This window comes from Nicotiana tabacum, chromosome 3 (assembly GCF_000715075.1).
Source record: "Nicotiana tabacum cultivar K326 chromosome 3, ASM71507v2, whole genome shotgun sequence".
Taxonomy (NCBI): Eukaryota; Viridiplantae; Streptophyta; class Magnoliopsida; order Solanales; family Solanaceae; genus Nicotiana; species Nicotiana tabacum.
In genome coordinates, this window is record NC_134082.1 from 28,040,733 (window position 1) to 28,068,186 (window position 27,454).

Below are 27,454 nucleotides of genomic sequence, written 5' to 3' on the forward strand. Positions count from 1 at the left end.
TAGTTGTCTAAGTAAAAGGCCTGTAGTAGTAGAGTGGACCTGTCAAGTACAGGGGATCCGACCCCGTTCCGCATATACTGCTGAATGTAAGTCTGAACTGCGTTTCTCTATATACGAATTCTGGAGAGAGAAAGAGGTTGGTTTAGACGTTAGAGCGAGAAAGAATGGAGGAAGAACAACAGCAAGAGGAAGTACTTGGTTCAAGCTTAACAATGGAGAAAGTTGCTGCTGCTAAACAATTTATTGAGAATCACTATAAGACTCAGATGAAAAGCATTCAAGACCGCAAAGAGAGGTATTTGTTTTTTTTTTTCCTTCTTTTTGTTGAGAATATTCTAATGTTATTTTCTGCAAGTTTACTTGATTTTGCTGCGAGTCAATTGGCTTGTGCTTCACGTCGAGATCTACTGATAGTATTTATGTCCTTGGTTTGTATGTCTTCATGGTTGGAACTATATAAATGAGTTAATTGGGTGTTTTGATTATTGCTTGTGCGGAAATAATTTGACCCAATTGCATCAGCTGCTTGAGATAGGGGAGTGTTTCTCTGATATATAATCTAGAACCACGAGGTCTCAAGTTCAAATTCCAAGGCAGAAAAAATAAAATTAGGTCATTGTTTCTTCTCATCTAAAAGCCTTGGTAAGTAGAAGTTACCCGATGCCTGTGCTGGTGGAAGGTAGCAGGTCTACAATGGAATAGTCGAGGTGCGCACAAGTTGGTCCGGACATCACTATCGTAAAATGGAATCTGGCATTTGTGGGGTGACTCCAGGATAAGTAATTGTTTTCTCATGTCATTCAAATCTCTATTTCTCGGGTAGCAACAGTGTCCAGGCAAATTCCCACAAAGATAGGTGTATAAGTGAGATTTGAACTGGGGTCTCTAGGTTGTTACTCCTATGCCTTAACCAGTCACTAATCAGCTATCCATTGGGGGTATATATCTATGTTAAGGCCTATACTTTTAATCTGGTTAGTTGTTGAGATTAGAGTTTACAAGTTGAGATTGACTAGCTTTTGACTTGGTGAGAGGACCATAAGACTATCTCCGGATATATATAATACAAAATGAAAAATGACAAGGAAATGATAAGCTAATATGGGAGTTAGGGAAATCATGTTGAGCGACTATGTGCTTCCTTGTCTCACATGCATGGAACTTGTCAAGGGCAGATGCACGTTAGGTGATGACAAAGCTTCGTTTGAAGTTCTTACTCTCTCTCTTCTATTTGCAGTTATACACTTGTACTTTGCAGGACTCCTATTAACCCTCTTGGTCATTTCCGAAGTGGAAAAAGTACCCGCTTAAAATGCCACAACCACATCTATGTTTCTGTGGTGAAATACACGCGCCTGTTTTACCATTTAATCTTCTTCTTCTTGGAATTAGCTCACTGAAAATTTGAAGGAACATGTTAAAGCTCTTACTACCTAAAGTCCTATTTAGGAATTAAACAGAAAAAAGCTTCTTCCATATTCTTTGATTTAGTTCACTGAATAGCTGAAGGAACATGTTAAAGCTCTTACTACCTAAAGTCCTACTTAGGAATTAAACAGAAAAGAAAAGCTTGTGAAGGTACGTCTCATTATCAATTCATTCACAACATCATGATATTTCGATAATATTTGGAATGCTTCTTCCAAAATGCTCTTGTAGCGCGATTAAACTTTTTAGCTTGGTCGCTGAAAAAATTCTGCAGCATGTGGGTGGCTTCTCACAACACAACTGACCAGACAATTCACTTTATACAATGATTTCTTATATATTCGAAACAATACCCGTCTAAGTCCCTGCTCATCATCATTGGAGCATATACTATATGCGCTTATTTGTTTCGTCCTCGTCACTTTCTCGTGCACAAAATGTGACCCCTCCTTATTTTTCCCCGAGAATCAATTTCCTTCATTAAATCCCCTCCCACTAACATATGGATTTCCGAGTTTGATCCTTCGTTAGAAATCTTCTATTCTGCCATCTTCCTTGTCTAGTATATTGGATAACACCTTGAAAATCCGTTTATCTTGTGCTTTTGTTGAATTGGAAGATTACCTGATTGACTTTGTTTTTGATTGATAAGATAACCTGACTGATTTTGCAACAGAAGTATTCTCCTTTGGGCATACAATCAGTCATACATTTAGGAGCACTACTTCCTCCATTCTCAAACAAACAGGAGTATGAGTGGGAGAACTAAAACATATATTATCGGATGAGCTTACCTATTTATTAAAAAAAAGATACATTATGATGAGTCAGGAAATAATCTCATGTGTTGTTACATTGTTCACTGGAATGATTTTTTACTGTGACTAGAATTTGGAACCCGCTGTAATAATCTTTTGCAAAGGTTGAAGGTTATATTTGAAAGGTTTTGATGGATGGATATAATGGTGGACCTATTGAGTGGGTGTAAAAATTAGACCGTGATTCTCTCGTTTTGGACAATATTGCATTTTAAAATGAAAAAATATATCAAGTGTAGTGTCTTTGTAATATTCAAATCTCTTAATATTATTTTCAACTGAAACTCGTCCAGCTACCGAAATTTCACACTAAAGAAGAGTTGACAACAATCTGAGACTAAAAGAGTAGTATTTTTGGCTTAGGTATCTTTCTTGTAGTGTAGTAGCTTTGGGGTTTTTGAATGGATACCTTAATTCAACTACAATTATTATAAGATTGTCTGAGTTACACAGTGTGATAAGAAATTGGTCACTTATAATGCTACTGCTGTGGAAGGCTAGTGTTCATTTCAGTTACCTTTTCCAGAACAAGTGAATCTTAAATGTCTGGAACTTACAATACTAATGCTGGGAATCTGGAGACGCACATTGACTTATTTTCTTCTTAAAAGAATACACATCTAGATGGGGGTGTCTATCATATTTTTGTAGTTGTAAGCCAATCTTTCTCAGTTCTTCTCATGCCACACAGTACCTTCAGCTGTTTTATCTGCTTGTGCTCTTTGTTTAAATCTCCATTTTTTTTCTTCTTGAAGTACCCATTGACGTTGCAATTGCTGCACAATTGTCTTAACTCCTTTGACATATCTAAGTTTATTATAGGAAAAAAAAGGGAAAAAAGGCAAATGTTAAGGCATTGTTACATTACCTGGAGAAGGATACTAATCTCGTTATAAAAATGAGATTATATTTATCCCGTATTTGGTTGTGGGTATTAGCTAATACCAGAATGAATTTTATACCACAATCTTGGTATTAGCTATCCCATATATGATGTGGGATTATAATCCCGGGATTACAATACCTGGATATCTCTGCTCTGAACCGAATGACCCTTAAAGTTGGGGCAACAGTACGTGAATAAAAGTTTCCTCTTGCATGTTCTTCTGGAGATGTGGGGCAGGCTTGCACAGTCTTCCACGATGCATCAACCATTTCACTTGTAATTTGTTTTGTGTCGTTTGAGCACTGAGGTTAGCATTGACTTGGGAAAGTTTTTCTTTTCATTCCCCTGTCTGCCACATTCCAGGACATTTTTTGTCCCTATTATGCTGGAAATGTCATTTCTGTTGTCTGTGCCTCTTCCTTCTGTTGCTTTAACTGCATATACCAACCTACATTTGCAATGTTTATCCATGGGTAGCAACTTAAACTTCAACGACATTTTTTTTAATAAAACTTCAACAACATTTTATCATTGTTTATTGAAGTTCACTACTGCATTTTTACATATGCCCGAACTAGTCTTATTTAGAATAGATCTTAGTATGCCTTTGTTCTAACACAATATTGACTGACAATAGGCGCTGGGTTCTAGAGAGAAAGTTAGCATCTTCAGATGTGCCTAAAGAGGAGCAGATGAATCTGATCAAGGATCTAGAGCGAAAGGAGACAGAGTATATGAGACTGAGGAGGCACAAGATTTGCGTGGATGACTTTGAGCTTCTAACAATTATTGGCAGAGGAGCCTTTGGCGAGGTTCGTGATTATTCCCATTTAAACAAAGTGATCTGTTTATTGCAAATACTGGTAGTTCATCTTTTTCTCTTTCATGATCTTTTAATTTCCATTTTCAATTGCATTATATTCATATAAATGATTAGCTAAGGACAAGATGATAACAGTAAGTCATGGAAAAGTTTGCTGTCTCAAGCTCACTCTTGTAGTCTAAGCAAGACACTAAAGGATAATACATGACTACTGTCAGTCTATCACACCCCTTTTCGGATCACAACTATAAATAAAGATGATTTCCTTATTTCATAAGCCCACTAAGTCTGCAAGATGATATTCCCACCTGGCATGTGCCGTTGTCTATTTTTTGTATGGGAAATAGTGCACCTCAGAAACTAGTTTGTAGCAGTTAGAATGTTTAAGCTTTGTTACTCACTTCTTCCATAGACCCAAACCCAATCACATGTTTACTAGGTTTGTTGCCTTTATTTTCTATTGACCAATCAAATCTCAGTGTGGTTGCTTTCCTCAGTAGCCCATTCCAGCTGCGACCATTCCAACTGCCTATCTATTCAAAGGTTTTTTAATATTTATCCTTTGTAGCTTGGGCCAACTATTACATTAGACATAGGGTGCAAGTAGCAGGCCTTTTAATTTTTATTGTTTGTAGTTTGGGCAACTGATCACATTATACTGTGAATGCAAGTAGCACACATAGAGGATGGGATGAGACAAGATCGCATGTGATGACGTCCAAATTCACTCCTCAAAGAGTAAGTGTACGCGGTCGCATGCAACATAATTTACCCAACTATGAGTCGGGGTCGAATCCCAACGGGAACAATATGTAGGCGATTAGGCAAGTAAGAGAATTATCGCTTTTTATGCTAAGCCAAACACTAATAGGGGGTTTTGAGAAAATATTATAATTAATGCGGAAATATAAACTAACCTAGAAAGCAAGTTAAATGATCAATGGCTACAAGCATGGATAAAAGCGGAATTACACTCAAGTAACGATACAATGTATTTCACGATTTTACAAATATGAGCGAGTTTATGTTAATTAGCCGCGAATTTTAATTCTATATTAGCTTCTTCCGAAGATTAACAAGATTTCGTAACTGAATTATCCCTAAAATAATTAAGAGAATTAGGTACACTTGAATATAGCTACAAGTAGTTCAATCCTATTTCTAGGTAGAATCTATAAAATGAGGACTAATGCCTCAAGTTCTTGTTAATTAATCTTTCAAAACTCCGAGTTTGCCTTGTCCAAGATTAATTCGAAGTTAATGGGCGGGTCCTAGGGTTAGTTAATCCTTTTGGAAATATTAAAGAACAAGAATAATTAAAGAAACAATTAAATCACTTCATAATTAATAAAAATCATTCAATATATAAGCATAACAAGAGTTTTAATCCAAACTTTAACGATGAATAGTTCCCTAAACAAGATTCAAGCAATGGAATAAAATGCTACACACTTAGACATTTAATACTTAACAAGGAATTGAAGAAACGAGTGAAAGATTAAGAAATTTCTCATTCGAATCTTCAACCCCCACGCGTGGTGCAAAAAACCCTAGCTTCAAAACTTGTATTTTCTGCCAAAGATATCTTCCAAAATGAGCTGAGTCGAGTATTAAGTGGTTTGGGTGCAAAAAATGTGAAATGACAGTTCTGTCTAGATTTTCTGCCCAGTTATATGAATCGCGATCCCGAAGAAAAGTCCTGCGATCGCATTGAACAACACTGCAAAGGATCGGAATCACATACTGCATCTCGTGTTCATGTTGACCATTTGACCAGCCGTTGGCCATGCTTTTCTGCATCGCATTCGCATAAAGGTCTTCGTGTTCTTGATAGGCATCTTCCAAGACGGACGCGATCGCATCTTTCCAACTCGCGATCGCGTAAGGTACTTGACCAGCCGCTGACCATCTCGTCCTTCTTCGCGTTTGCAGCTCATCCTCCGCATTCGTGATGGACATTTTCCATGAAGTTTGCAATCGCATTAATTCATTCCGTGATCGCAAAGAGCAATATCTGGCAACAGTAAATTTTTCCATTTTAACTCATTTTGACATATTTTTTTCTGTATCTTTTCTAAATCACGTAATACCAGAAATATGCTAATAAATCTTAACAAATACCTTAGTTTCTTAATAAAATCATATAAAAGTTTTAGTACAAAGAAGAGATAAGTTGGTGAAACACCAACTTATCATCATGATTTTGCCATTTTTACGTAGACCTCCAAAAATGAAGGGGAGCCTTAGAGCATCGGTAAAGTTTTCTCCGTGTGACCTATAGGTCACAAGTTTCGAGCCATGGAAGCAGCCACTAATGCTTGCATTAGGGTATGGTTAGGCTGTCTACATCACATCCCTTGGGGTGCGACCCTTCCCCAGACCTGCGTGAACGCGGGATGCCTTGTCCACTAGGCTCCCCTTTTACGCAGACCTCCAATGCATTGGTCTGTGAGTGCAACACTATAATGACCGAAGGTGGTAAAAAGGGATTAGGTAGACTTGAAATTACATGGAAAAAAAACGACATTAACTAGTTTAGGTTGAGGTATAATTATTACTCCCCCTTTCCAATTTATCAAACATTATTTCCTCATTGGTCCTTTCAAAAAAGAATGACACATTTTTATATTTGGAACACTTATCTTTAACTTTTCCATTTTACCTTTATTGAGAAGATTTTACTGCTACTCATATACCTTTCAAAAGTTTTCATATCCATCTTAAAGTTCGTGTCGAGTCAAACTATTATGACCCAAATTGGTGACCGGTAACACCCCCCCAAAACCACTCGACCCAAGCGAGCCAACCCATATGATGCACCCAAACCATATGCATGAAAACTAATTTAACCTTTGTATCGAGTCCAACTGTCACGACCCAAATTCGTGACACCCCCACTACTCGACCCAAGCGAACCAACCCATATGATGCACCCAAACCATATGCATGAAAACTAATTTAATCGCGGAAACTCTTTGAAAATCATATATATTTTCAAGTTAAATGATGGAACATTTTTCCAATTCAAACAATAACAATGAGACCAAGCAAAATAAATATCTTTTCATGTATGTCGTATACAACCTCACTACTACAACTCTTCACAACTATCTATGGAGCCTCGAATAAATACCGGGACAATTCCCGACTAAAAGAAAATAAAAATTAACATATCAGTTGCCACGGAATAGATGTGGCGTCTCATCAATTACCTGAAACAGAGTCATTCTAAGCCCAATCCACATGGCACGTACCATGGCTCATCCTGAAACATATAAAGTAGGCGGGGCCTTGGAGAGGGGGAGCCCGCATGGGCTGAGTACACCGTCACAATACTCAATAAACCCTCTCTAACTCAAGTTTTTGAGACAAGACTTTTATAAAAATTAATGCAACTGATATTTGATATAAACAGTAAGCAGTTCTATCAAAAAATTCATGTTCTTCATCAATATAAATTAAAGGGCAAGTGAAATGTAAATCATGATATAACCCTTTAAAACATTTATATCGATTCATGATATTAATAAAATCATATAAAACCATACTGCTCGCACTTGACTTCCATGGTCCAAGTTGGTAGATGCATTCAAACTCATGCAGGATCAAATCAAAACTGGCTCTCTTCTTCCAATACCTACTACTTAAGCTATGATGAATTAATAGAAATAGTATCCTGTGGCCTCTGGGAAAAAAACATCTTTTGTTTAAAAGGATAACAACAACAACATCCCAGTGTGTATTCCCACAAGTGGGGTCGGGGGAGGGTAGGATGTACACAACCTTACCCCTACCCTGGAAGGGAAGAGATGCATTCCCTAAATCTGAATCTAGCAATTCATGAAGATGTATTCCTATTTTTGATATAATATTGATACTTTGGCTCTGCAGGTTCGTTTATGCAGGGAGAAGAAATCAGGCAATATATATGCTATGAAGAAATTGAAGAAATCTGAAATGCTCATAAGGGGACAGGTCAGAAGAGGAATATTTCCTTTTATCTTTTTTCTTTTGTTCCAAGTTCTCTGGCAAAGTATGTAGTCCTTGTTCTTTTTTGGGGGAGAAGTAAGACTTTTATTAGTAAGAGCAGTCAAGAACTACCACTTCGGTGGTTTTTTAGATATCTAATTTCTAAGCCAGCCACCAGGGGTGCGTAAGACTGCCCTTTGGGACGGCACTACCATTACAATCAAGGATTAAAAAAAAGTAAGAGCAGTAAAACAGTAAGATGGTGCGACAAGGTAAAGTATGCATTATATGATGGTAAGAAAACTCGGTGTTAGAAAGTGAGTGCTCACACAGATTGTAAGTTGGTAGTTATGAAAAAAAAAAAAAGAAAAAGAAAAGAGAAAAGGCTGTAAGTTGGAAAGTGAGTGCACTAAGATGGTTCTGGATATTACAAGTCCCTGGTCTGCAATGTTCTTAAGCAGGGGCCCAGTTCAGCATATGTTGCTGCTTTGTCATATGTATGTCTGCGGTATGTGTGTTGAAGCAACTATGTTTAAACTTTCTATGATGAAGCACTATCTATAAACTTTATACTCTTTCTATTCTCTTTGTTTTTCTGTACCTTTACTTTTGGGAGGGAGGGATGTGGTGAATGGCGGATGGTTGCTCCAACTGTGTTATTAGAGGACAATAACAGAGCCTTTTGATTTTTTTGATATAATGAGTTTAACATTCTTTGATGCACCAGTTAAGAAGCATTAACTTTAATGCAAAGACGTCTCATTATGTCAATCCCTTTTGTTTCCGAGAGATCAATTTTCCAAGATAAATAATCCTAGTAGCCTGTGGTAAAAACGTCTGCACAGTAGGCTTTTCAATACTTCTTGGGAAATACCCCCTCTAGTGTAAAGTCTAGGAATCATTTAAAAGAATTGTGTATAATTTTTTAATTATTCATAATAATTATTAAAAATAATGATCTTGTCATAGTAAAGCATCCCAAGATTTAAGAAACATTCCTGATTCCTCATTACTTGTAATTCAGAAGTTCTTTTTATTTTCTGTGTGTCATTCTTGGCTATTGTTCCTTCAGCACCATTCCGCTTTACAGTTATTATTCTAACAGCACTGAGCCTCTTTTGGCAAATGTTGCCATGACACCATGCTTTTGCTGCGACCATTTGTATGACACTACATATATTATCTGTTGGAATGTCCAACCACACTGCCTCTTATGCCCGTTGTGCATGTCATACTTTTTGCAACCTTTCCAAAAGCTTTTCGTTTCACTGTTCCAGCAGCTTTTCCAGTTCCTTATTAGCCACCCATACAAATTACGCTGGTGAACTCCTAGAGATTCGCATCATCATTACCTCTTTCCGGTGAATATGAAATAGATTTATCTCTGTTGTACACACAACTCAAAATAGGGGGCTGTGACGGACATACAACAGCATATTCCCTGTCGAATGAACCTGTATCCTTTAACCCCTATCATAATCTAAGTACCATATTAGGCACCAATATTTCAACGCACATCACATTTATAAGATATCGAAGACTGAAAATCCCCTACTCAATACACGCGTCTCATAAAGGGACCATGCCAACAATCATCCCCAAAAGTAACATAATATGGTATGTGATCCAAATTAGACATAGGTAAGGTAACTACAAGGACAATCTGGAGTCTCTAAGAGTATCAAAATATACAATGAAAGTATTGGGACGCGGCCTGGATAAACAAAGAAGTAAGCAAAAAATGAATATCACCACCAAAGATATAAGTGGAAGAACTGGTGCTTAAGCTGTAGTGCCGTGATAGTTCTCCGGATCTGTAAACACGAAGAAGGTGGAGGGAGTATAAGATACCTAGTAAGTATCATAAACCTCCCTCTAGAAGGTGGGGCAAGTATTTTAAGAAAACATGCATTTAATAATAAAAAATCGATTCTGGAGCTAACATCTCTTCTTTTGTACTAATTGCATCTTCTTGATGCCAGCAATACAACACCTTACTTCATCAAAAAATAATAAAAAAATTGATTCTTTAGCAAATCAAACTCTTCATAATGCAAGGGTAGAACTCCAGTCAAAATTAGTCTTCCTCAGTCCCATTTGAGATGCAGGTGTTTGATTGGGTACGGAATATAAAAATTAAAGAAAACTTTTTACAGTTAAGCCAAATATATGCAAAATACCAAAGTTGTCCTTTTAATTGAGTGATGGCGGGGGACCACAAATAACAAATATTTCATGCACACAAATGCTAACTTTTGGTTGGGGAATTTAGTTCCATGATATAGACCTTAGTTGCCTTATGCTAGAACTGGTGAAATCTGTTTCTAAAAGAAGTGAGTCAGTCTCAGTTAGTAGCACCATCATTTGAAGAGATTAAAGGGCTCGTCATGCCTTCACTGTCAGACTCGAAACATTCTATCACCACCATCTACATATCATGATTTCTAACATTCTATCACCACCATCTGAGAGCCACCCTCGCTGCGACCCCAACCCAGCAAAACTTTCCGGCAAACAGTACCCCCACGCGCCCACATGCGCGTCCCCTTTTCGGCGATCTCCCGGCCACGCGCCGGCGCGTGAGCACTTTCCCAGCCAGATCTGACCTGGCCGTCTTCAGACAGCCTACTCGCCGTACCATTCCGAGCCTACCCATCTATTTTTCTCTGAATTCCGACGACTTTCACTATTTTCCGGCGACTGGGGCTTCTTTTTCCGGCAGAAACCAATTTCTCTTACTTCAATCATCCCCTCTGATAGGCTACGAATGATGGACTCTACGGAGGGAAATTCATACTTCTCTTTAGAATCAAGAAAGCTAGAAAATATGTCTTTTATCAAAGCTGTCTCTTGGCCAACACTAGAACTTGGGGGCAGATGTCCTCGAAAGCTCGATGTAGGGCAGGAGCTGCATTTCTCACTGTCTGAGGACCATACTCTCATGCGTAAGGGTTTCTAGAAGTCTTGTCTGATTGGGTCTTTTTCCAAATGGGTTGGTTCTCCAGAGGTTGTTAGGAACTGGGCAGCAAAGTCATGGAACGTCAAGGACGGGCTAAAGATATCACAACTAGGGGATACACAATATCTCTTTCGATTTATTGACGATTATCAAGCTTCAGAAATTCTCGTCAGAGGAAATAAATGGTTTGATGGGAACTTCTTAAAGCTAGACAGATGGGTGGAGCACGATAGGTGCCTTGACCCCCGTTTTGCTGGTGAAACTCTGTTGGTCAACATGGTTCTCGGTGCATCTTTGGTGTCTTGACCAATTCAAGAAGATTGGGGAAATCTGTGGAAGTTTTATTGATGTTATCTGCAGCCTACATGATCTATCGCGAGTGAGGATTATGGTGAGGAAAGGGGGCAGAATCCTTGTCTCCACCGTGGTGGAAGATGGCTACTTGAGTCATAGGGTTTGGTTGAGCCATGAATTTCGCCCGATATTTATGCCAGTAATAGTGGCGGAAGAAAAAGGAAGGTCAAACAGAAGGGAGGGGAGGGGTAATCTGTCTATGTATGGTGGGGAGAGAAATCAGTGGGCTAGTCCAGAAGCAGAATATAGAATAAGGCAAAAACAAAAGGGTAAGACGTGAATACCCCTGGGTTAGTAACGTGGGCTGGAAAGGCAGAATGGGTCGGTCCTCTTCTAATTATCATAGGGCCGAAAAAGTTCCCAGCAAGCAAAGGCCAGGACCAACACACACGGGACCGACAACTTTTCCTAACTCCATTAGAATTGACCCCAAGAAGCCCAGTTCATTTCAACATGCATCCTTTAAGGCTCCTAAGCATACGGGAACAACAACTCCTTCTACTACTGGAAATGGTGCTTCGAATAGTGGCATTTCCTCACCGAGCTCCAGTGACCTGCATCCATCTGATCCAGGGGCAGCACCGGCCAAAGCTGGCGGTGTTGTTCAACAGCCTAACGCCTCTGATGGACCCAGCTCCGACGCCCCCTTATCTCCTCCGGTGATTAGAAGTCCTGAGGATTCTCCTCATGATTCTTCGCCTTCTATGGATATTGCTGCGTTGACCCCAACTGCAGCTAATGCCGGGCCATCATCTACAGATAATGTGACACACACGGCTCAGTGTACCAGATACAATACTAGCCCTCACGGTCATCCTAATAGTAGTGGGGTGAAAACTTCAGAGGCTGGTGCGTCCCAACGAAAGGGTGAGATCCCTCCGGCAAATAAGATTCCTAGTGCTAGCAATGCCATGGTCCTGTATTCCCCAGGTAGGGGTAAAGAAAGGGCACTAATAGAAGACGCGTGTCCAATTTCATCACGGATGGGAGGTGGAGGCATGTCTTTCTAGATGGAGGATAAGCTGTTAAACTTTGGGAAGTTTTTAGGTGTTTCTTTTGAAGGGAAGGAAGATAGGGTGTTAGAATTGTTAAGGGAAATCGAGCAGCAGTCTCTTAATCAGGGCGTAAGGAGGGAGTTGGGTCAGGGTGATAAGCTAAATAGCAATGGGGGTGTAGTAGTGTACCACAGAAGGGGCCGGGTGTCCGACAGGGAGGAAGGGAGCTCGGCAAGGGGAGGTGTGGAGACAGGGGATATTGTTTCTTATGGAAGTTAAGATCCTTTCATGGAATGTGCGGGGGATGAATGACCCAAACAAAAGGGCCATCATCAAGGTGGGAGTTAGAGAGGGGTGCCAACATAGTTTGTCTTCAGGAAACCAAAATGGAAGTCGTGTCGGACGCAATTGTTAGAGTGTTTGGGGAGGTAGTTGGGTAAAATATGACCGGGTCCCATCAACGGGAAGTGCAAGGGGTATTCTTCTTATGTGGGATGATAGAAGTTTGGAGGTAAAGGAGGTCAAGAAGGGAGGCTTTTCCTTAGCGGCTCTTGTAAAAGATAGGGTGACTGGAGTGGAGTGGGGATTTGGGGAGTGTACGGACCGGTAGGAGAAGGGTCCAAGGTACTTTTCTGGGAGGAACTAGCAAATGTTATGGGGGAGTGGGACATTCCATGGGTTCTAGGAGGAGATTTTAACACTATTAGATTTCCGGAGGAGAGAATAGGCTGCAATTTGATTTCGAGGGCCATGGAGGAGTTTTCTGACTTCATCAATGATCATCTTCTTATTGACCTTTCTCTGTCAGGGGAAAGGTTCACTTGGGCCAGGACAAAGGATTCCAACTCAAGGTCAAGACTTGATAGATTCCTGATATCGCCATCATGGGACGAGTTAGTGCCAAATTTGCTGCAGATTCCTTTACCTAGGCTGACTTCAGATCATATGCCTATCTTGCTAGATGGGTGCAGAGGAAGAGGGGCACACGCTCCTTTTCGATTTGAGAACATGTGGTTGACAGTGCCAGGTTTTGGAGATAAAGTGAAAGAATGGTGGACAAGCTACGGGGTGTCAGGGACACCTTCATTCCGCCTTTCAAAGAAACTCAAATTGCTCAAGGGAGATATTATTAGATGGAATAAGGAGGTTTTTGGGAGGGTAGAGGTTAAAATGAGGGAACTTATGCATGAACAGGGGGAGTTAGAGAGAGGGGAAGGGGTGAGAGAGTTAGATGAATCCGAGAAACAAAGATTGGGGGAGATTAAAAGGGAAATAGCTAAGTTAGCAGTAGCTCAGGAAACTAGTTGGAGACAAAAATCGCGGGCGCTGTGGTTAAAGGAAGGAGATTTAAACACCAAGTTTTTCCACAGGGTCACGGTTGCAAATCGGAGGAGGAATTTCATACAATCTGTAGTGGTGGATGGGGTGAGAATGGAGGGAGAGGAAGAGGTCAAAGGGGCGATAGTGGGGTTTTATGAAAAATTGTACAAGGAGGAAGCTAGCTGGAGGCCTACTTTAGGGGGAATAGAGTTCAACCATATGGGGGAGGGAGACAGTGAGTGGCTAGAGAGGGCTTTCGAGGAGGAGGAGGTGCAAGAGGCTGTGTCGAGTTGTACTGGTGATAAGGCCCCTGGGCCTTATGGTTTTTCCTTGGCCTTTTTCCAGGTTTTTTGGGACACCATTAAAGGGGAATTAATGCAATGCTTCTTTTATTACCATTGTGCCTAAGAAAGAGGGTACATCTTCTATCACGGACTACAGGCCTATTAGCCTAGTGGGGAGTTTACAAGATTATTTCTAAAGTGTTATCCAATAGGCTCAAGAGGGTTCTTGACGTGACAATGTCGTCCTCCCAGAATGCATTTGTGGAAGGAAGGCAGATCCTGCACGCAGTTGGTGGTAAATGAATTGGTAGACTCCAGAAGGAAAAATAGAGAACCCGGCTTACTATGCAAGTTGGACCTTGAGAAGGCTTTCGACCATGTGAATTGGAAGTTCTTGGATTTAATCATGATGCAAATGGGATTTGGGGCTAGATGGAGGGTATGGATCAAGTACTGCATTTCCTCAGTCAAATTTTCTGTTATGGTTAATGGTAGCGCGTGTGGTTTCTTTGGCAGCTCCAGGGGTCTTAGGCAAGGTGACCCACTATCACCCATGCTATTCATTTTAGTGATAGACACTTTGAGTAAAATGATGGATCGCGCGGCGGGCGGAGGTTTCTTGAGAGGATTCTCAGCTCCAATCGGGGTACCCAGTGCACGAAGAGTCTCTTATTTACTTTTTGCGGATGACACACTGATATAGAGCAACTAACCTACTTGAAACATGTCTTGCAGTGGTTCCAGATAGTATCAGGCCTAAAGATCAACCTTGACAAGTGTGTGATTTTTCCGGTAGGTGACGTTGCTAACATTAATGTTTTGTCTCACGTTCTCAAATGTAAGGTGGGCTCTCTCCCCGCTAATTATTTGGGCCTCCCTTTGGGCGCTTTGCACAAGGATACTTAGGTTTGGAACCCGGTAATCGAAAGGGTTGAAAAAAGATTAGCAGGATGGCGGAAACGCTACTTATCAAAAGGCGGTAAGGAAGTGCTTATTAAAAGCACCTTATCGTCCATGCACACGTATTACTTGTCCCTGCTGCAAGCTCCTGTGAGCGTCATAGAAAAACTGGAGCGGCTTCAAAGGAATTTTCTTTGGGATGCGGCGGATGGAACTAGAAAGTTTCATCTGGTGAATTGGCAGACAGTCACTTCCCCAAAGAACTGGGGGGGGGGGTCTAGGAGTAAAAGATCTTAGGGTATTCAATACAGCTTTGTTAGGGAAGTGGCTGTGGAGATTCGGTATAGAAGATCATGCTTTATGGAGGGAGGTCATAGTAGAAAAGTACGATTCCGCGAGAGGGGGCTGGAGGAATAAGGTAATCACATCACCTTTTGGGTGTGGCATGTGGCGAAGCATCATGAAGAATTGGGAAGACTTTAATGAAAACATCACTTATAGGGTGGAAGATGGAAGGAGAATCAACTTTTGGAATCATATGTGGTGTGGAGAGGATACTCTGAAGGTCTCTTTCCCCAACGTCTACAGAGTTTCGAACCAGAAGGAATTGTTGGTCCAACAGATTCGCAAGGAGCATGAAGGGGGCATAGTATGGGACCTCTCATTTAGAAGGAACATGCAAGATTGAGAGATTGCAGAACTCCAAGATTTGTTGGCACTGCTATATGGCCAACATAGGACATACACTTCTACCGACTCTTGGAGATGGGGGCTGCGTGGAGATGGTCTGTTCACCGTAAAGTCTTATTACCAGAGCATGCTGGTGAGAGATGAGGCCACTTTTCCATGCTCATCAATCTGGATTCCTAAAATGCCCACGAAGGTGTGTTTCTTTGCATGACTAGCAGCGTGAGGAATGATCTTGACTGCTGAAAATTTGCGGAAGAGAGGAATTACAGTTGTTAGTTGGTGCTACATAGTGTAAAATTTCAGGGAAGAAGTTGATCACCTGTTACAGCATTGCCCTGTTGCAGCGGGCCTATGGAGAACAATCTTGTGCTTCTTTGGAGTTCAATGGGTCATGCCTAGCACTGTTAAGGAAATGCTATACAGCTGGGCCGGTTCCCGTCGAAGAAGAAAGCAAAAGGCGTGGAAGTTCGCCCCTTTAGCTCTCATGTGGATAGTTTGGGGGGAGAGAAATAGGAGAGCTTTTGAGGGGATTGAGTCTAGTTTTTCTCACCTTAGGAATAGTCTTTTATCTTTAATCGCATTCTGGTGCACCCATATAGCACCTACGTGTATGGAAGATTGGGCTTCTTTTGTAGAGAATCATGTTCTGTTGTAAATTCTCTACTTTTTTGTATACTTCTTGTACACGGGAGTTCTATCCCTTTTGATTAATACAATTTACCTTATCAAAAAAAAAATTGAGTGATGGTGAGAGTTTCACATATCTTTTCATTTTCTCCTATTTTATAGAGTGAACATTTACATCATGTTGGTCCAATCAGACCTGCGGGAACACCTCGAGAACCTTCCAATTAGACATCAAGAAATAGGATGATCGCTTTCATGCACAAGAGGAGCTGGTGCTGCCTTTACTGGCCAGCTTGGAATAGTTGCAGCTGCAGAATAAGTTTTTAGTAATAGCGTTGGAGGTGCGAAATGGTTTCAATTTACCAGATGACGAAGTATTCTGTCTGCTATTTCTACCCAACCATAGTCAAATTCTGATTCTGGAATGATGATGGCTTTTTTCCGGTACCCTAGCCAAGCTTCCACCCTCAAGAATCGACCATATACATTGTAGTTTTGGTGGACCCTATAAAGATTTGATTGTCGTTTCCTTCCCCGTCTTCTGTATAAATCCTTTGTTCCCCTAGATGCTAGATGAAGCACTGAACAGAACCACTGGAAGTTACTTTCGTCGATCTTGATACTGCTCGTAAATCGTCTGCCTCGTTCCGTAATGGAGAACCATCTACTCCGATCATAGCTAATGTTTGTTAACTCAAAAGATTTGTCACCTGAAATAAAGATTAGTCTATCACCCATAATAAAATGACACCTTAGCCAGAAAAGGCCTCGTCGGAGAGAGAATTACATAATTAAAAATGGCGCAGGCACAATTCCCAAGTCAGAGCTTAAAAGTGACATTTTTGTTTGCATGTTAAAATATTATCATTCCCCCACTCAGCTCTTCCTATAATGAATGGCTCTTCTTTGTAGAGTTTTTTCTTGTTATCTTGCTTTGTTTCTCGCATCTTGATCGGTGTTATCAAAGGCGAAAAGCGCAAAAAAAGTTTTAAGCTATGTTGGGGCTTTAAGCACAATAAAGCCTGGGCTTAAATGAAGAAAAACGCAAATGGAGAAAAACTACAAATATGTATGTGTGGTCCAAAACTAATATTTATAAGCATGAATACCAAATATATGGACTAAGAAATTAAAGAAAATTTACAATAAAGTGAAATATCGGTTATTTAATGTGGCCTCTTCAGGATTACGCTCATTGGCAAGGAAACGTATGCCTTAGAGCTTTGATGACAACGTTGAAGCGCCCGCTAAGCGAGGCGAAGCGCTTAGTATGTTTTGAGCCTCGCTTCAGGGCTTAAGCGCTCTTTAAGCGCGCCTTTGATAACATTGATCTTGATAGATTTTGTTTTGAATATTCTGTAAATAACAAGCTTTAATCTCTTCTTCATTCTCTTCATCTTTGGAAGTTAGCCATATCATGGGATATGTTGGAGAATTTTATAGCATACGTTCTGCATGTGGTTTTGGGAATGTTATTAGGGCCCTCTGTTCTTTCCCACATATTCATAGATTAAAAGTGCTGAGACATAATTATGTAGATAAAAATGTGCTTTTAAATAGCTTAAGCTTTCACATGAGACACACATTTCAAAACATGAAATAGCAGATAGAGGTCCAAAGATTGAGTCTCTCCGCCACCCATTATCAAAAAGAATTTCAACGTGCTTGGCCTATGAAAAAGAATGAGGCGCCTCGCTCGTGAATTGGCGTATTAAAAACAATTGATCTCTCTACTAATAAAAAGAATGTGAACTCTCTAACAACTTAAGTTTTTAGATATGATGGTCACATATTTCATCAAAAAGCTTTCTTTTGAAACATAATCAAGTTGACCCTTCTCCTACCCCCTTTCCTCGAGAGTGAGAGGTCTATGCTTATAAGATGGACATTGTTTCCTTCAATAAATGCAAATGATCAAGCGTCATATCAAGGTTGGATATTTATTACTAGTATATCAGTAAGGAGATCCTCTTTGTCTATAGTTGAAGCTGAAATCCTATCCTTTCTCAATAATATGGCGTGATTTTCTTTTTGGGGGTGGGGGGATCACTTGTCCATGTGCGGCTTGCATCATCATGATATGCTTAAATTTATTGTAGTTGACATTATCCATGTTGATAAGATGGACAAGATGTGGAAAGCGAGACTAAGATGGTTCGGGCATGTGAAGAGGAGATGCCCAAGTGAGAAGGTGTGAGATGTTGGCCATGGTGGGTCGGAGGAGAGGTAGAGGTAGGCCAAAGAAGTATTGGAAAGAGTTGATAAAGCAGGGCATGCCACATCTGCAGTTTACCGAAGACATGACCGTTGATAAGAGGGTGTGGAGGTCGAGAACTAGGGGTAGAAGGATAGTAAGTAGTTGAACGTATATCTTTTTCATACCTGTAGTATCAATATTATCTCGTACTTTCTTATACTTGGATTTCTACTACTACCGGGTGTTTCTTTTGCTCCGGTTATCTTATTATCTTGCTGTGGTTACTGCTTCTTGTTATTGCTTATTTTCCGTGGCTTGTCCATTTACTGTGAACTGTATTTCTATTTAACAATGCTGTGTATTTCTTTTCAACCCTCCTCATACCCCACTTGTGGGTTTACACTGAGTTTGTTGTTGTTGTTGCTGTCCTATTGTCCATGTTGACAAATTGCATTGTTGCAGGTGGAGCATGTTAGAGCAGAAAGGAACCTGCTGGCAGAAGTGGCCAGCCATTGTATTGTGAAATTATACTACTCATTCCAAGATGCTGAGTATCTTTACCTTGTCATGGAATATCTTCCTGGTGGTGACATGATGACACTGCTGATGAGAGAAGACACATTGTCAGAAAGTGTGGCTAAATTTTATATTGCTCAAAGTGTCCTAGCCATAGAATCTATTCACAAGCATAATTACATTCACAGGTGCATCATTTACTTTTGACTTGTAAAGATTATTTGCTTTGAAATTTATTTAGGACTACAGCATATTGTGACTGTAACAGTTTTCTCTTGAGGTACAAACTTTATAGCTAACTAATTGTCTCTTCCTCATATTTGCCCATTTTCTTCATCCAGAGATATCAAACCTGACAACCTTCTTCTGGACAAAAAGGGTCACATGAAGCTCTCTGATTTTGGTCTCTGTAAGCCTCTTGATTGTAGAACGCTATCTACATTAAATGAAAATGAAGCTATGGATGATGAGAATATCAGGGACCCGATGGACATTGATAGCAGCTTCCCAGATGCCAATGATGGAAGTAACTGGAGAAGCCCTCGTGAGCAGATTCAGCATTGGCAGATGAACAGGAGGAAATTGGTATGATATTTATAAAAATGCATTCTGTTTCTTTGGATTTTGTGGGAGTCGTTAAATTTTGCAGTTATTCTGTTATTAAAGGAGGAAAACATAATTGGAATTAAAGGCTAGGACTTTCTGAAATCATGAAGGTTCTCTGCTTAGATTAATTATATTTTCCTACTTCCAGTTCAATGATGTGTCTCTTGCACAACTTATATGGGACTGTTTGACTTGTTTGTCAAATCCAACATGTCTGATGCAATTTAGGTTTCTAATGGGAGTTGAGACTAATCCCAAAATGCTGTACTATGTAAGACAACAATGTTTATAATGTAAAGAAATCAATGATTTCTCTAAAATATGACAGCTTCCCCATTAAGTCAAACCATGGAAAACAATTGGACGTGAGGAGCGCCTTATTTTATTTAAACATGAGAGGTTTATGTTTTAACCTCTTAAGATTTGGTAGACAGTACTTCCAATGGAAATACGTCCATCAGCATCCCATTTGGATTTACTGTTTGTTATTCCATTTTTCATTAAGTACAATCTGACATTTAAAGGTGATTAATAACAATGTGCTGTATGAAAAGCTGCTGTTTGCTGGAAGCTCAGCTCGTAATGTAACTTGTTAGAGTATTATTGTTAAAGGTTTTTCTTTTATGAGCTTAAGAGATCACATTCCCAAACACATGCACATACATAAAGAAGAATTACCACAGGAACTAGAGGTTATTATGGCCCGTGTGAGAGTGAATTGAAGAATTTTCACTTCATTGCAAATGGCGGTCTGACTGTCGGATAGAATCTGTACTTGCACTTTTATAGATACTTAACCTTTGATCTATGTTGTTTCACATGTAAGTCTTGACACTAATTTTCTGATTCTGTTTTTCTTCTGTCAAAAGGCCTTTTCAACAGTGGGTACGCCTGACTATATTGCTCCGGAGGTACTGTTGAAGAAAGGATATGGAATGGAGTGTGACTGGTTAGTTTTTTAATTATATATAGCCAGTAATGTTCTTTGAAATTACTAAGATTCTTGGTTTCTCTGCTAATAAATGTCTAGTATGCATAAATCTTTTCCAAAAGCATCCAAAATACTAATGTAGAGAGCCTGTGAAAGTTGGTGAAACGTGGGGAAAATTATTGATAATTGCTAGAGTTGATAATTCCACAAGTGCAATCGTGGGAGGATTGTCTGCATCCATTTCTCATTTTATCTGCCTTACAACATGCAGGTGGTCCCTTGGTGCAATTATGTATGAAATGCTCATTGGTTACCCTCCGTTCTACTCTGATGATCCAATAACTACTTGCAGGAAGGTAGCATATTTCCTGCTTTTCTGTCTTCCTCTTGTGTATTTTTGTGTTTTCATTTTGATTAGAGTATTTCAGCGGTGCTGTGCAAGCAGATCGGCCACCCTCTACTTTCACAGTTAAAATCAATGAAAAGAGGAAAATAAAAAGGTTGAGAAGTACAAGTTACCACCTAGTACAGGATTTTGTCCAATTGATAACCTAATTTATGTTTAATACATTACTGGAGACTAGTTGAACACCTGATCCGACCTTTGTGCCTAGTACTGAAAGTCACTGATTGTTTAATGTGGCCCCGGTGAGTTTAACTTATCTATTTGTGCTTTAAAAGCGGAATAGAAGTATAGTGTTCACATTGATATGTTTCCAGTACTACAAACCAGTGTTTAGTGCGAGAAAGGAATGTTGATGACATGCCATCAATGTATGGAACTCAGTGTAGTGTAACTATTGCCTTTCTTTTTACATGATCACCAGCTATTAGCCATGACTATGAGCCTGCTTTGAAGAAAACTTTTAATGCTGAACTGATATTAATAAGAAGCAATAACGTGTTAGGATAGAGTGATGAAACTGATAGTAAGTTTTTAATCTATTCGGGGAAAAAATACTAGGTGTTTTGAAGGGAAAGCTGTCTCTGTACAAATGTTAAAATAAAAGTGTCTCTGGTTTTCGCTTATTGGTGCAACACAGGATGTAAAGGATGAAAATAGTATGTTAGATTTCATCAATTCACTACAGGAATCAATTTCTGTATAGATAGGAGCCTTTTTTTTACAGAGTATTTTCTTTGTGTTTTTTATATCACTAATGTACTTATTTACCAGTTAAAAAAAATGTTTGGGGAAAAATGTTAAAATGACTGAAATGTCTTAAAGCTTTTGCCCTAATAATAATTTGACTAAAGTTTGTAAGTAGGGAGAAGGACAAATGGCAGAAATTAATGGAGGGATCTAGGGGTTTTATTTTGGGATGGGTATTCTGGAAATTACAAAAAAAAAAAAAGGACAAAATAGGAAAATCTGGTTCAACAAGAAGTGCTTATAAGCTAAAAATTTTTAAGTTAGGGTTGAAAAACTTATAGCTTTTGGCTGATCTTGGCTTATAAGTACTTTTGGTGTTTACCAAACAATGGCCAAGCCAAACCAGCTTGTAAGCTTATCCAAACACCTTCTATATACCTCTCTGCGGCCTACATCTTTTAATCTTATCATATCTCGACTCTGTGTTTTATGGTTCCAGATTGTCCATTGGAGAAATCAGCTTAAATTTCCCGAAGATGCCAAATTGTCAGCGGAGGCAAAGGATCTCATTTGCAGGTTGCTATGTGATGTTGAACATAGACTTGGCACTGGAGGAGGTGCAAACCAAATTAAGGTACTATCTCAATCAATTACATTCAATTGTTTCATCACATATTTTCTGTTTCTTCTGGTAAAACTTATTCCAAGTGGCCTTCTCTCAGGCTCATCCTTGGTTCAAGGATATTTTGTGGGATAAGCTTTATGAAATGGAGGCAGCTTTCAAACCAGAAGTTAATGGGGAGCTGGATACTCAGAATTTTATGAAGTTTGATGAGGTTGTGTACAAAAATCTTCTCTTACATAACCAATGGCGCACATTTTGTTTGGATAAGTACCAAAATGGCACATAATTATCATTCTTTTTATCCTTTTGGATCTCTTGTACAGTTGCTCTCTAATTATCCAATTGATAAGAAATCGTATGATATTATAAGTTTCCCACTATCTGCATTAACTGATAAACAAACTACAACCTTCTCTGTTCACTATCTTCCTCAGAATCTACGAGGAAAGCAGTGGCAGAGAATTTTTAGTAAAAAGAGAATAAGAAAAAGATGCAGCAGGAATCCTTCCTGTTCGTCCATTTGTCTATTAACTAACAGTTCTTGAACAGTTGTTTTCTATGAACTTCACTTTCTCTTTCTGATTTCTACTTACAGCTGTTTTTCAATATATCTACCCCGTTCTGTGGTTTTGTTATCCATTTGGACAATAGTCTGATGATTTTCTCATTAAACTAGTTATATGCTCAAATTTTAAGATTATTTGGAGTACCTTTGATATCCCGGTTAGCATAGGTGTTTGGATACTCCTTCGTAGAGAATCATACTGTTTTTCTTAATTCTCTACTTTTGTATCCCATTCATATCAGAGTTTCCTTTTTTATATCAGTAAAATTTTACATTTATAAAAAATACTCCAAATTTATTAAGCTTGATGTAGTATGTAAGTTGAGTTTGTCCTTTATCTCATTCTCTGGTTTATGTTAGCCACATATAGTGGGCTTGGTGGTGTATAGTTCTGGACATACTAGAAAAACAACTCTTGGTACCTTTAATTGTGGGTTTGTCATTTTCAACCTTCTTGTCGTCAATCTCACTCTTCTTAATCCTCTTAATGAGAAGATGTGTTACATTTTGTGCCTTCTGCAATGATATGATGGAATTATAGTAAGTCACACATGCTATTCTTCTTCATATTGTTAAAAACATATGAAATTCTACTAAGTCAACATGCCATTCTTCTTTGTATTGTTAAAGATATAACAAATGTCCCTCTAGCTTCTTGAGCGTTTAGAAGGAATGATGCAAACTATTCGATATGTTAGCATAACAGACAAAGGTCTTAAGTTGGAATCTTACCACTAGTAAAAAAATTTCATGTTCTTGGCTCACAAAAAGGAATCTGACTCGCATGTAAGTAGGCGTATTAATGACATAATGAAGTACATAGAAATTTTCTCTTCTAATTAGTTTAAATATTTAAATGAGATGGTAGACATAATTTGATGCATACATACTTTTCCTTTTTTTTTTCTTTTATCCAATACTTCATGAGTGTGCTTTTCTTTATAACTTGCATTCTGGCTTTTTCATTAGATGGATTCTCCAACACCGGCAAGATCTGGTTCAGGTCCTTCTCGGAAGGTATGTAAGCATTAATTCTCATCGTTATCTATTGCAATACCTTTCAAATATGGTAAGATTTTGGTGCTATCAAAGTTTATGTAACCGCTTCTTAACACTACGACTGAACTTAACTAGCACAGCAAAGAGCAAAAGAGGGACGAAGGGAGGGTTTTCAAATTTGCTTAAAAACTGTATCTATGTTCCTTGTTAAATTAAAAGAATACCGTCTAAAATTATTCTGTAGGTATACAAGCTGTACCCCATAACCTCACTTTAGACTTTTGTAGTAGGAATTGTGAATCAACACATAATAAAAACAATACACATTATGTAATACACAGTCAGATGAAACCTATGTATTTGGACATCCCTGTGTTTCAGTTAATATGAATTGGTAGTGTGGTTTTTTTTCATCTGCTTTGATCGTTCTTCTCCTAAATTTGTATGAATCAATAGTATGATGTGGTCATTTACTATGATTTCTAAATGTCAATTTGTAATAATCCAATTAAAAGTGTGTTTGACTTATGGCATCATCAACTTGCTTTTTGATCAATGTAATTTCGTAACCATGAAGAAAGGCCTCTCTTTCGGGATCGGTCCCATCCCTAGATTTGGTTTTCAATAGCAGACACTCAAAGAACCTATGCATCTTCACTGAATGTTATAAAAAAAAAAAAAAAGAGAACCTATGCATCTTCACTGAATGTTAACGAAAGAAAGCTGTTTCTTCCTAATATGATCTACGGAAAAGGGGCCGGGCACATCATGTTCCTTTTGGGACATATAGGCTATTACAGATGCATGAGAAAATACTTTTCGAAGTTTGAAGTTTTATGTGTCTAAAAATATCCATTCTTTTCGACACAATATTTTATGGTTCTCTAAAAATATCAAGCAGACAAGACGTAGGTGCTAATGTGGATGGGTATCTCAAGTTTCCATTAGCTTTATTTTTAGTAAATCTTGAAGCTTCTGTCTCAACTTCCCTATTTTCCTTGGTTCTAACATCTTCGCTTCCCTTTTTATATTTTATGCGCAAATTAAAGTCCAAGTAATGTATCTTGCCTCAAAATTCTTAGAAATGCATCGAACCTTTGTTTTGTGGTTTGTAGATATCATTGACACCCAAAGATTTAAGCTTCGTTGGCTATACTTACAAAAATTTTGATGCTGTCAAAGCACTACGCAACAATTCAGGTGAGTCATACTCCACATCAGAGTTTCTCTCTTTTTTTTTTTTTTTTTTCTTAAAAGCTACTATTTGTTTGCTTATACTTCCAAGTAAATGAAATTATTGTATGGATAACCCACCCAACCTTGCCCTGTACGCTGATTTGGCATGTAGTATCTGTGAAGTTCCTCTTTGCTTTTGAAATACTGCGAGTGATCTAACTCTTCATTTGTATTTTCAGATCCTACGAGGAGTACCTCACCTAGACGGTCAATTGATTCCATATTTGGTAAGTTTTGTTTTACAACCTTGAATATTGTCATAACTTAGCAAAAGATGGGGCATAAAGGAAGATAAAGATCTATATAGGTGATACCAATTAGTTGGATTAAGTTTTAGTCATGTTAGTATATTTGCTTTAGGTCCAATGTCATTTAGTCATGTAAGATATGCCTATGGAAAATATACAGAAAAGAACTAGAGACACGTGTCATTCTTTTATTCAGAGGCCTTATTTTGTACTCCCTGCGTTTCAATTTGTTTGAACCTATTTGACTGGGCACGAAGTTTAAGACAAAAGAGAAGGCTTTTGAAACTTGTAGTCTAAAACAATCCTTAGATATTTATGTGGCTATAAATCATCTCATTAAGGGTAAAAAGAGAATTTTAAAATTAAATTGTTTCCAAATTTAGAAAGAGTTCATTCTTTTTTAAACTAACTAAAAAGGAACTAGGTTCATTCTTTTTGAAACAGAGGGAGTATAATATTAAACTGAGATGAGCCTAAATGGAGCAACATGAGATAATGAGGATTGATATAGCCGAGCTCAACTTGCTTGCATAGTTATTGTTGCAGCACTGTTGTAACTTGAACTTAATATTCTATATTATTATGTCTGCAGGTGATTCCAAAGACTATCCTTCAACGAATGGAACAGCTGGGGAAACAGATGTACAAATGATTACATCAACCGGTGATGCAATGTTACCATGACAATGCAACTGTTTTATTGAAAGAAACAAACTCGCACGGAAGGGAGGTAGCATATACCTGTGGTATTAGATCAGGTTGCTCACCCCTTTACCAGCATTCAAGGTGGTGTCTACATTATGCAGAACCATCCTCTAAGTGTACAGCAGAGCTTGAGAAACTTTGTTTTAACTTGTAGGATAAAAACTACTTGTATGTGCTATAGAAACTTAGAATAGCTTGATGTATTATTGCCCTGATTGCCCAGGTTGGCACTCAAATGCTTTCTCTTGTGGCAGTGTTTGGTCAGATAATATAAGTAAATGGGAAATTATCCAATAACTTTTCCTCTTGGGGTATACTCTTTTTAATGGTCCAAGGAAATGTGATATTCATACTGTAATTGTTGTTGACCTTAGTAATGTTTCCAACTGCTTTTAGTTTTCTCTTGAAAGGTCCTTTCTCGGATCTTTTGGGATTTGTAGTCTCTGCTTGGATGTATAGTAGTAGTGCAGAGATAATATGTACATGAGCATTATCAAACAGGACGTGCATTTGGCATTGCTATACTTGACACATATTATATACCAGTTCAACGGCCCACTAAGGCCTTTTGGGTGAAGCCAAGCCAATTTCGGGCCACCAAATCTTGCAATTGAAGAGGGTCTTATTGGGTATATTAAACGTGTGTGCAACAAATTGACAATTGGGAAGTGGGTTCACTGATTTGTTGTAAAAATTTGCACGGGGCGCCCTATTTGGTTGCTCTCATTTAACCTATACCCATTTTTTTAAAACTTTTAATTTATACCCACTTTTTAAATAACTTCTGCCCCTTTTCTCCTTCTGCTGCTGTTGATGCTGCACTAGAATGTATGGTGGTAACATTCACTTGCTTGTTCATGTCGAGAATCAATAGCAGTGTGAATTTTTGCATCGCAGAAAGGCACGTGTCATTGAAGGTTGGGACTTTAATAGTATTTTATATATAAATAAATTCTGAAAAGCAATCCATGTATAACAATTTGCTTGTGCCAAAGGATATAGCAGACATATGTTTCCAAATGCCGATCTGTCGAAGAGAATTTTTTGAAAGAATAGTTGTTTGTCTCTCAGAATACACACATTAAGAAGAAGAAAAACAAACACACAAGCATTAGAAAGAAAAGAGAACTAATTAACTTCAGCTTTAGATTTGAAGTAAGATAGTTATAAAACAAAAACGTTCGCCAGTTACTAAACAAAAACTTTAGCTCTAGAGCTGAAATTCGCCAGTTACAAAACAAAAACTTCAGCTCTAGAGCTGAAGTTCGTCAGTTACTAAACAAAAACTTTAACACTAGAGCTGAAGTTCGCCAGTTACAAAATAAAAACTTCAGCTCTAGAGCTGAACTTCAGGCCCGACTACTAGAATGCTGAAGTTTTGCGTGATTGTCTTTGCTACTTTAGCCCCGTATGTTGAAGTTATGCGAAAAAACGGGTACGCTTGCAATTTTTTTGCAAAGCGGGCATAAGTTAAAACATGACACAAAAAGCGGTTATAGATGCAAATGCCCCTGATTTGTTCCACATTAACTTAGTCCACTGAATTGTGGTTTCAGCATTAGGGGCTGGAGATACCTAGTTGAGATGTGGTTGAGTTGCTTGGAATTCTACAATTCCGTGGGACCATGGCATTAAACGTCCAACCTCCGATGAGACGAGGCAAAGCAGTTTAACCCAAGA

General features: G+C 38.7%; 1 protein-coding gene across 1 annotated transcript; it reads left to right on the plus strand.

Annotated features, from left to right (window-relative positions):
* The first annotated feature begins 23 nt into the window (after nucleotides 1-23).
* On the plus strand, nucleotides 24-26,068 carry LOC107780991 (uncharacterized). The gene is made up of 13 exons (XM_016601618.2): nucleotides 24-295; nucleotides 3,770-3,944; nucleotides 7,847-7,930; nucleotides 18,713-18,954; nucleotides 19,108-19,351; nucleotides 20,242-20,321; nucleotides 20,575-20,659; nucleotides 21,896-22,030; nucleotides 22,119-22,232; nucleotides 23,556-23,603; nucleotides 24,701-24,785; nucleotides 25,001-25,048; nucleotides 25,662-26,068. Exons 1-13 carry the CDS (start codon nucleotides 165-167, stop codon nucleotides 25,751-25,753), a joined length of 1,563 nt encoding a protein of 520 aa, XP_016457104.2. The 5' UTR covers nucleotides 24-164; the 3' UTR covers nucleotides 25,754-26,068.
* The last annotated feature ends 1,386 nt before the right edge of the window (nucleotides 26,069-27,454 follow it).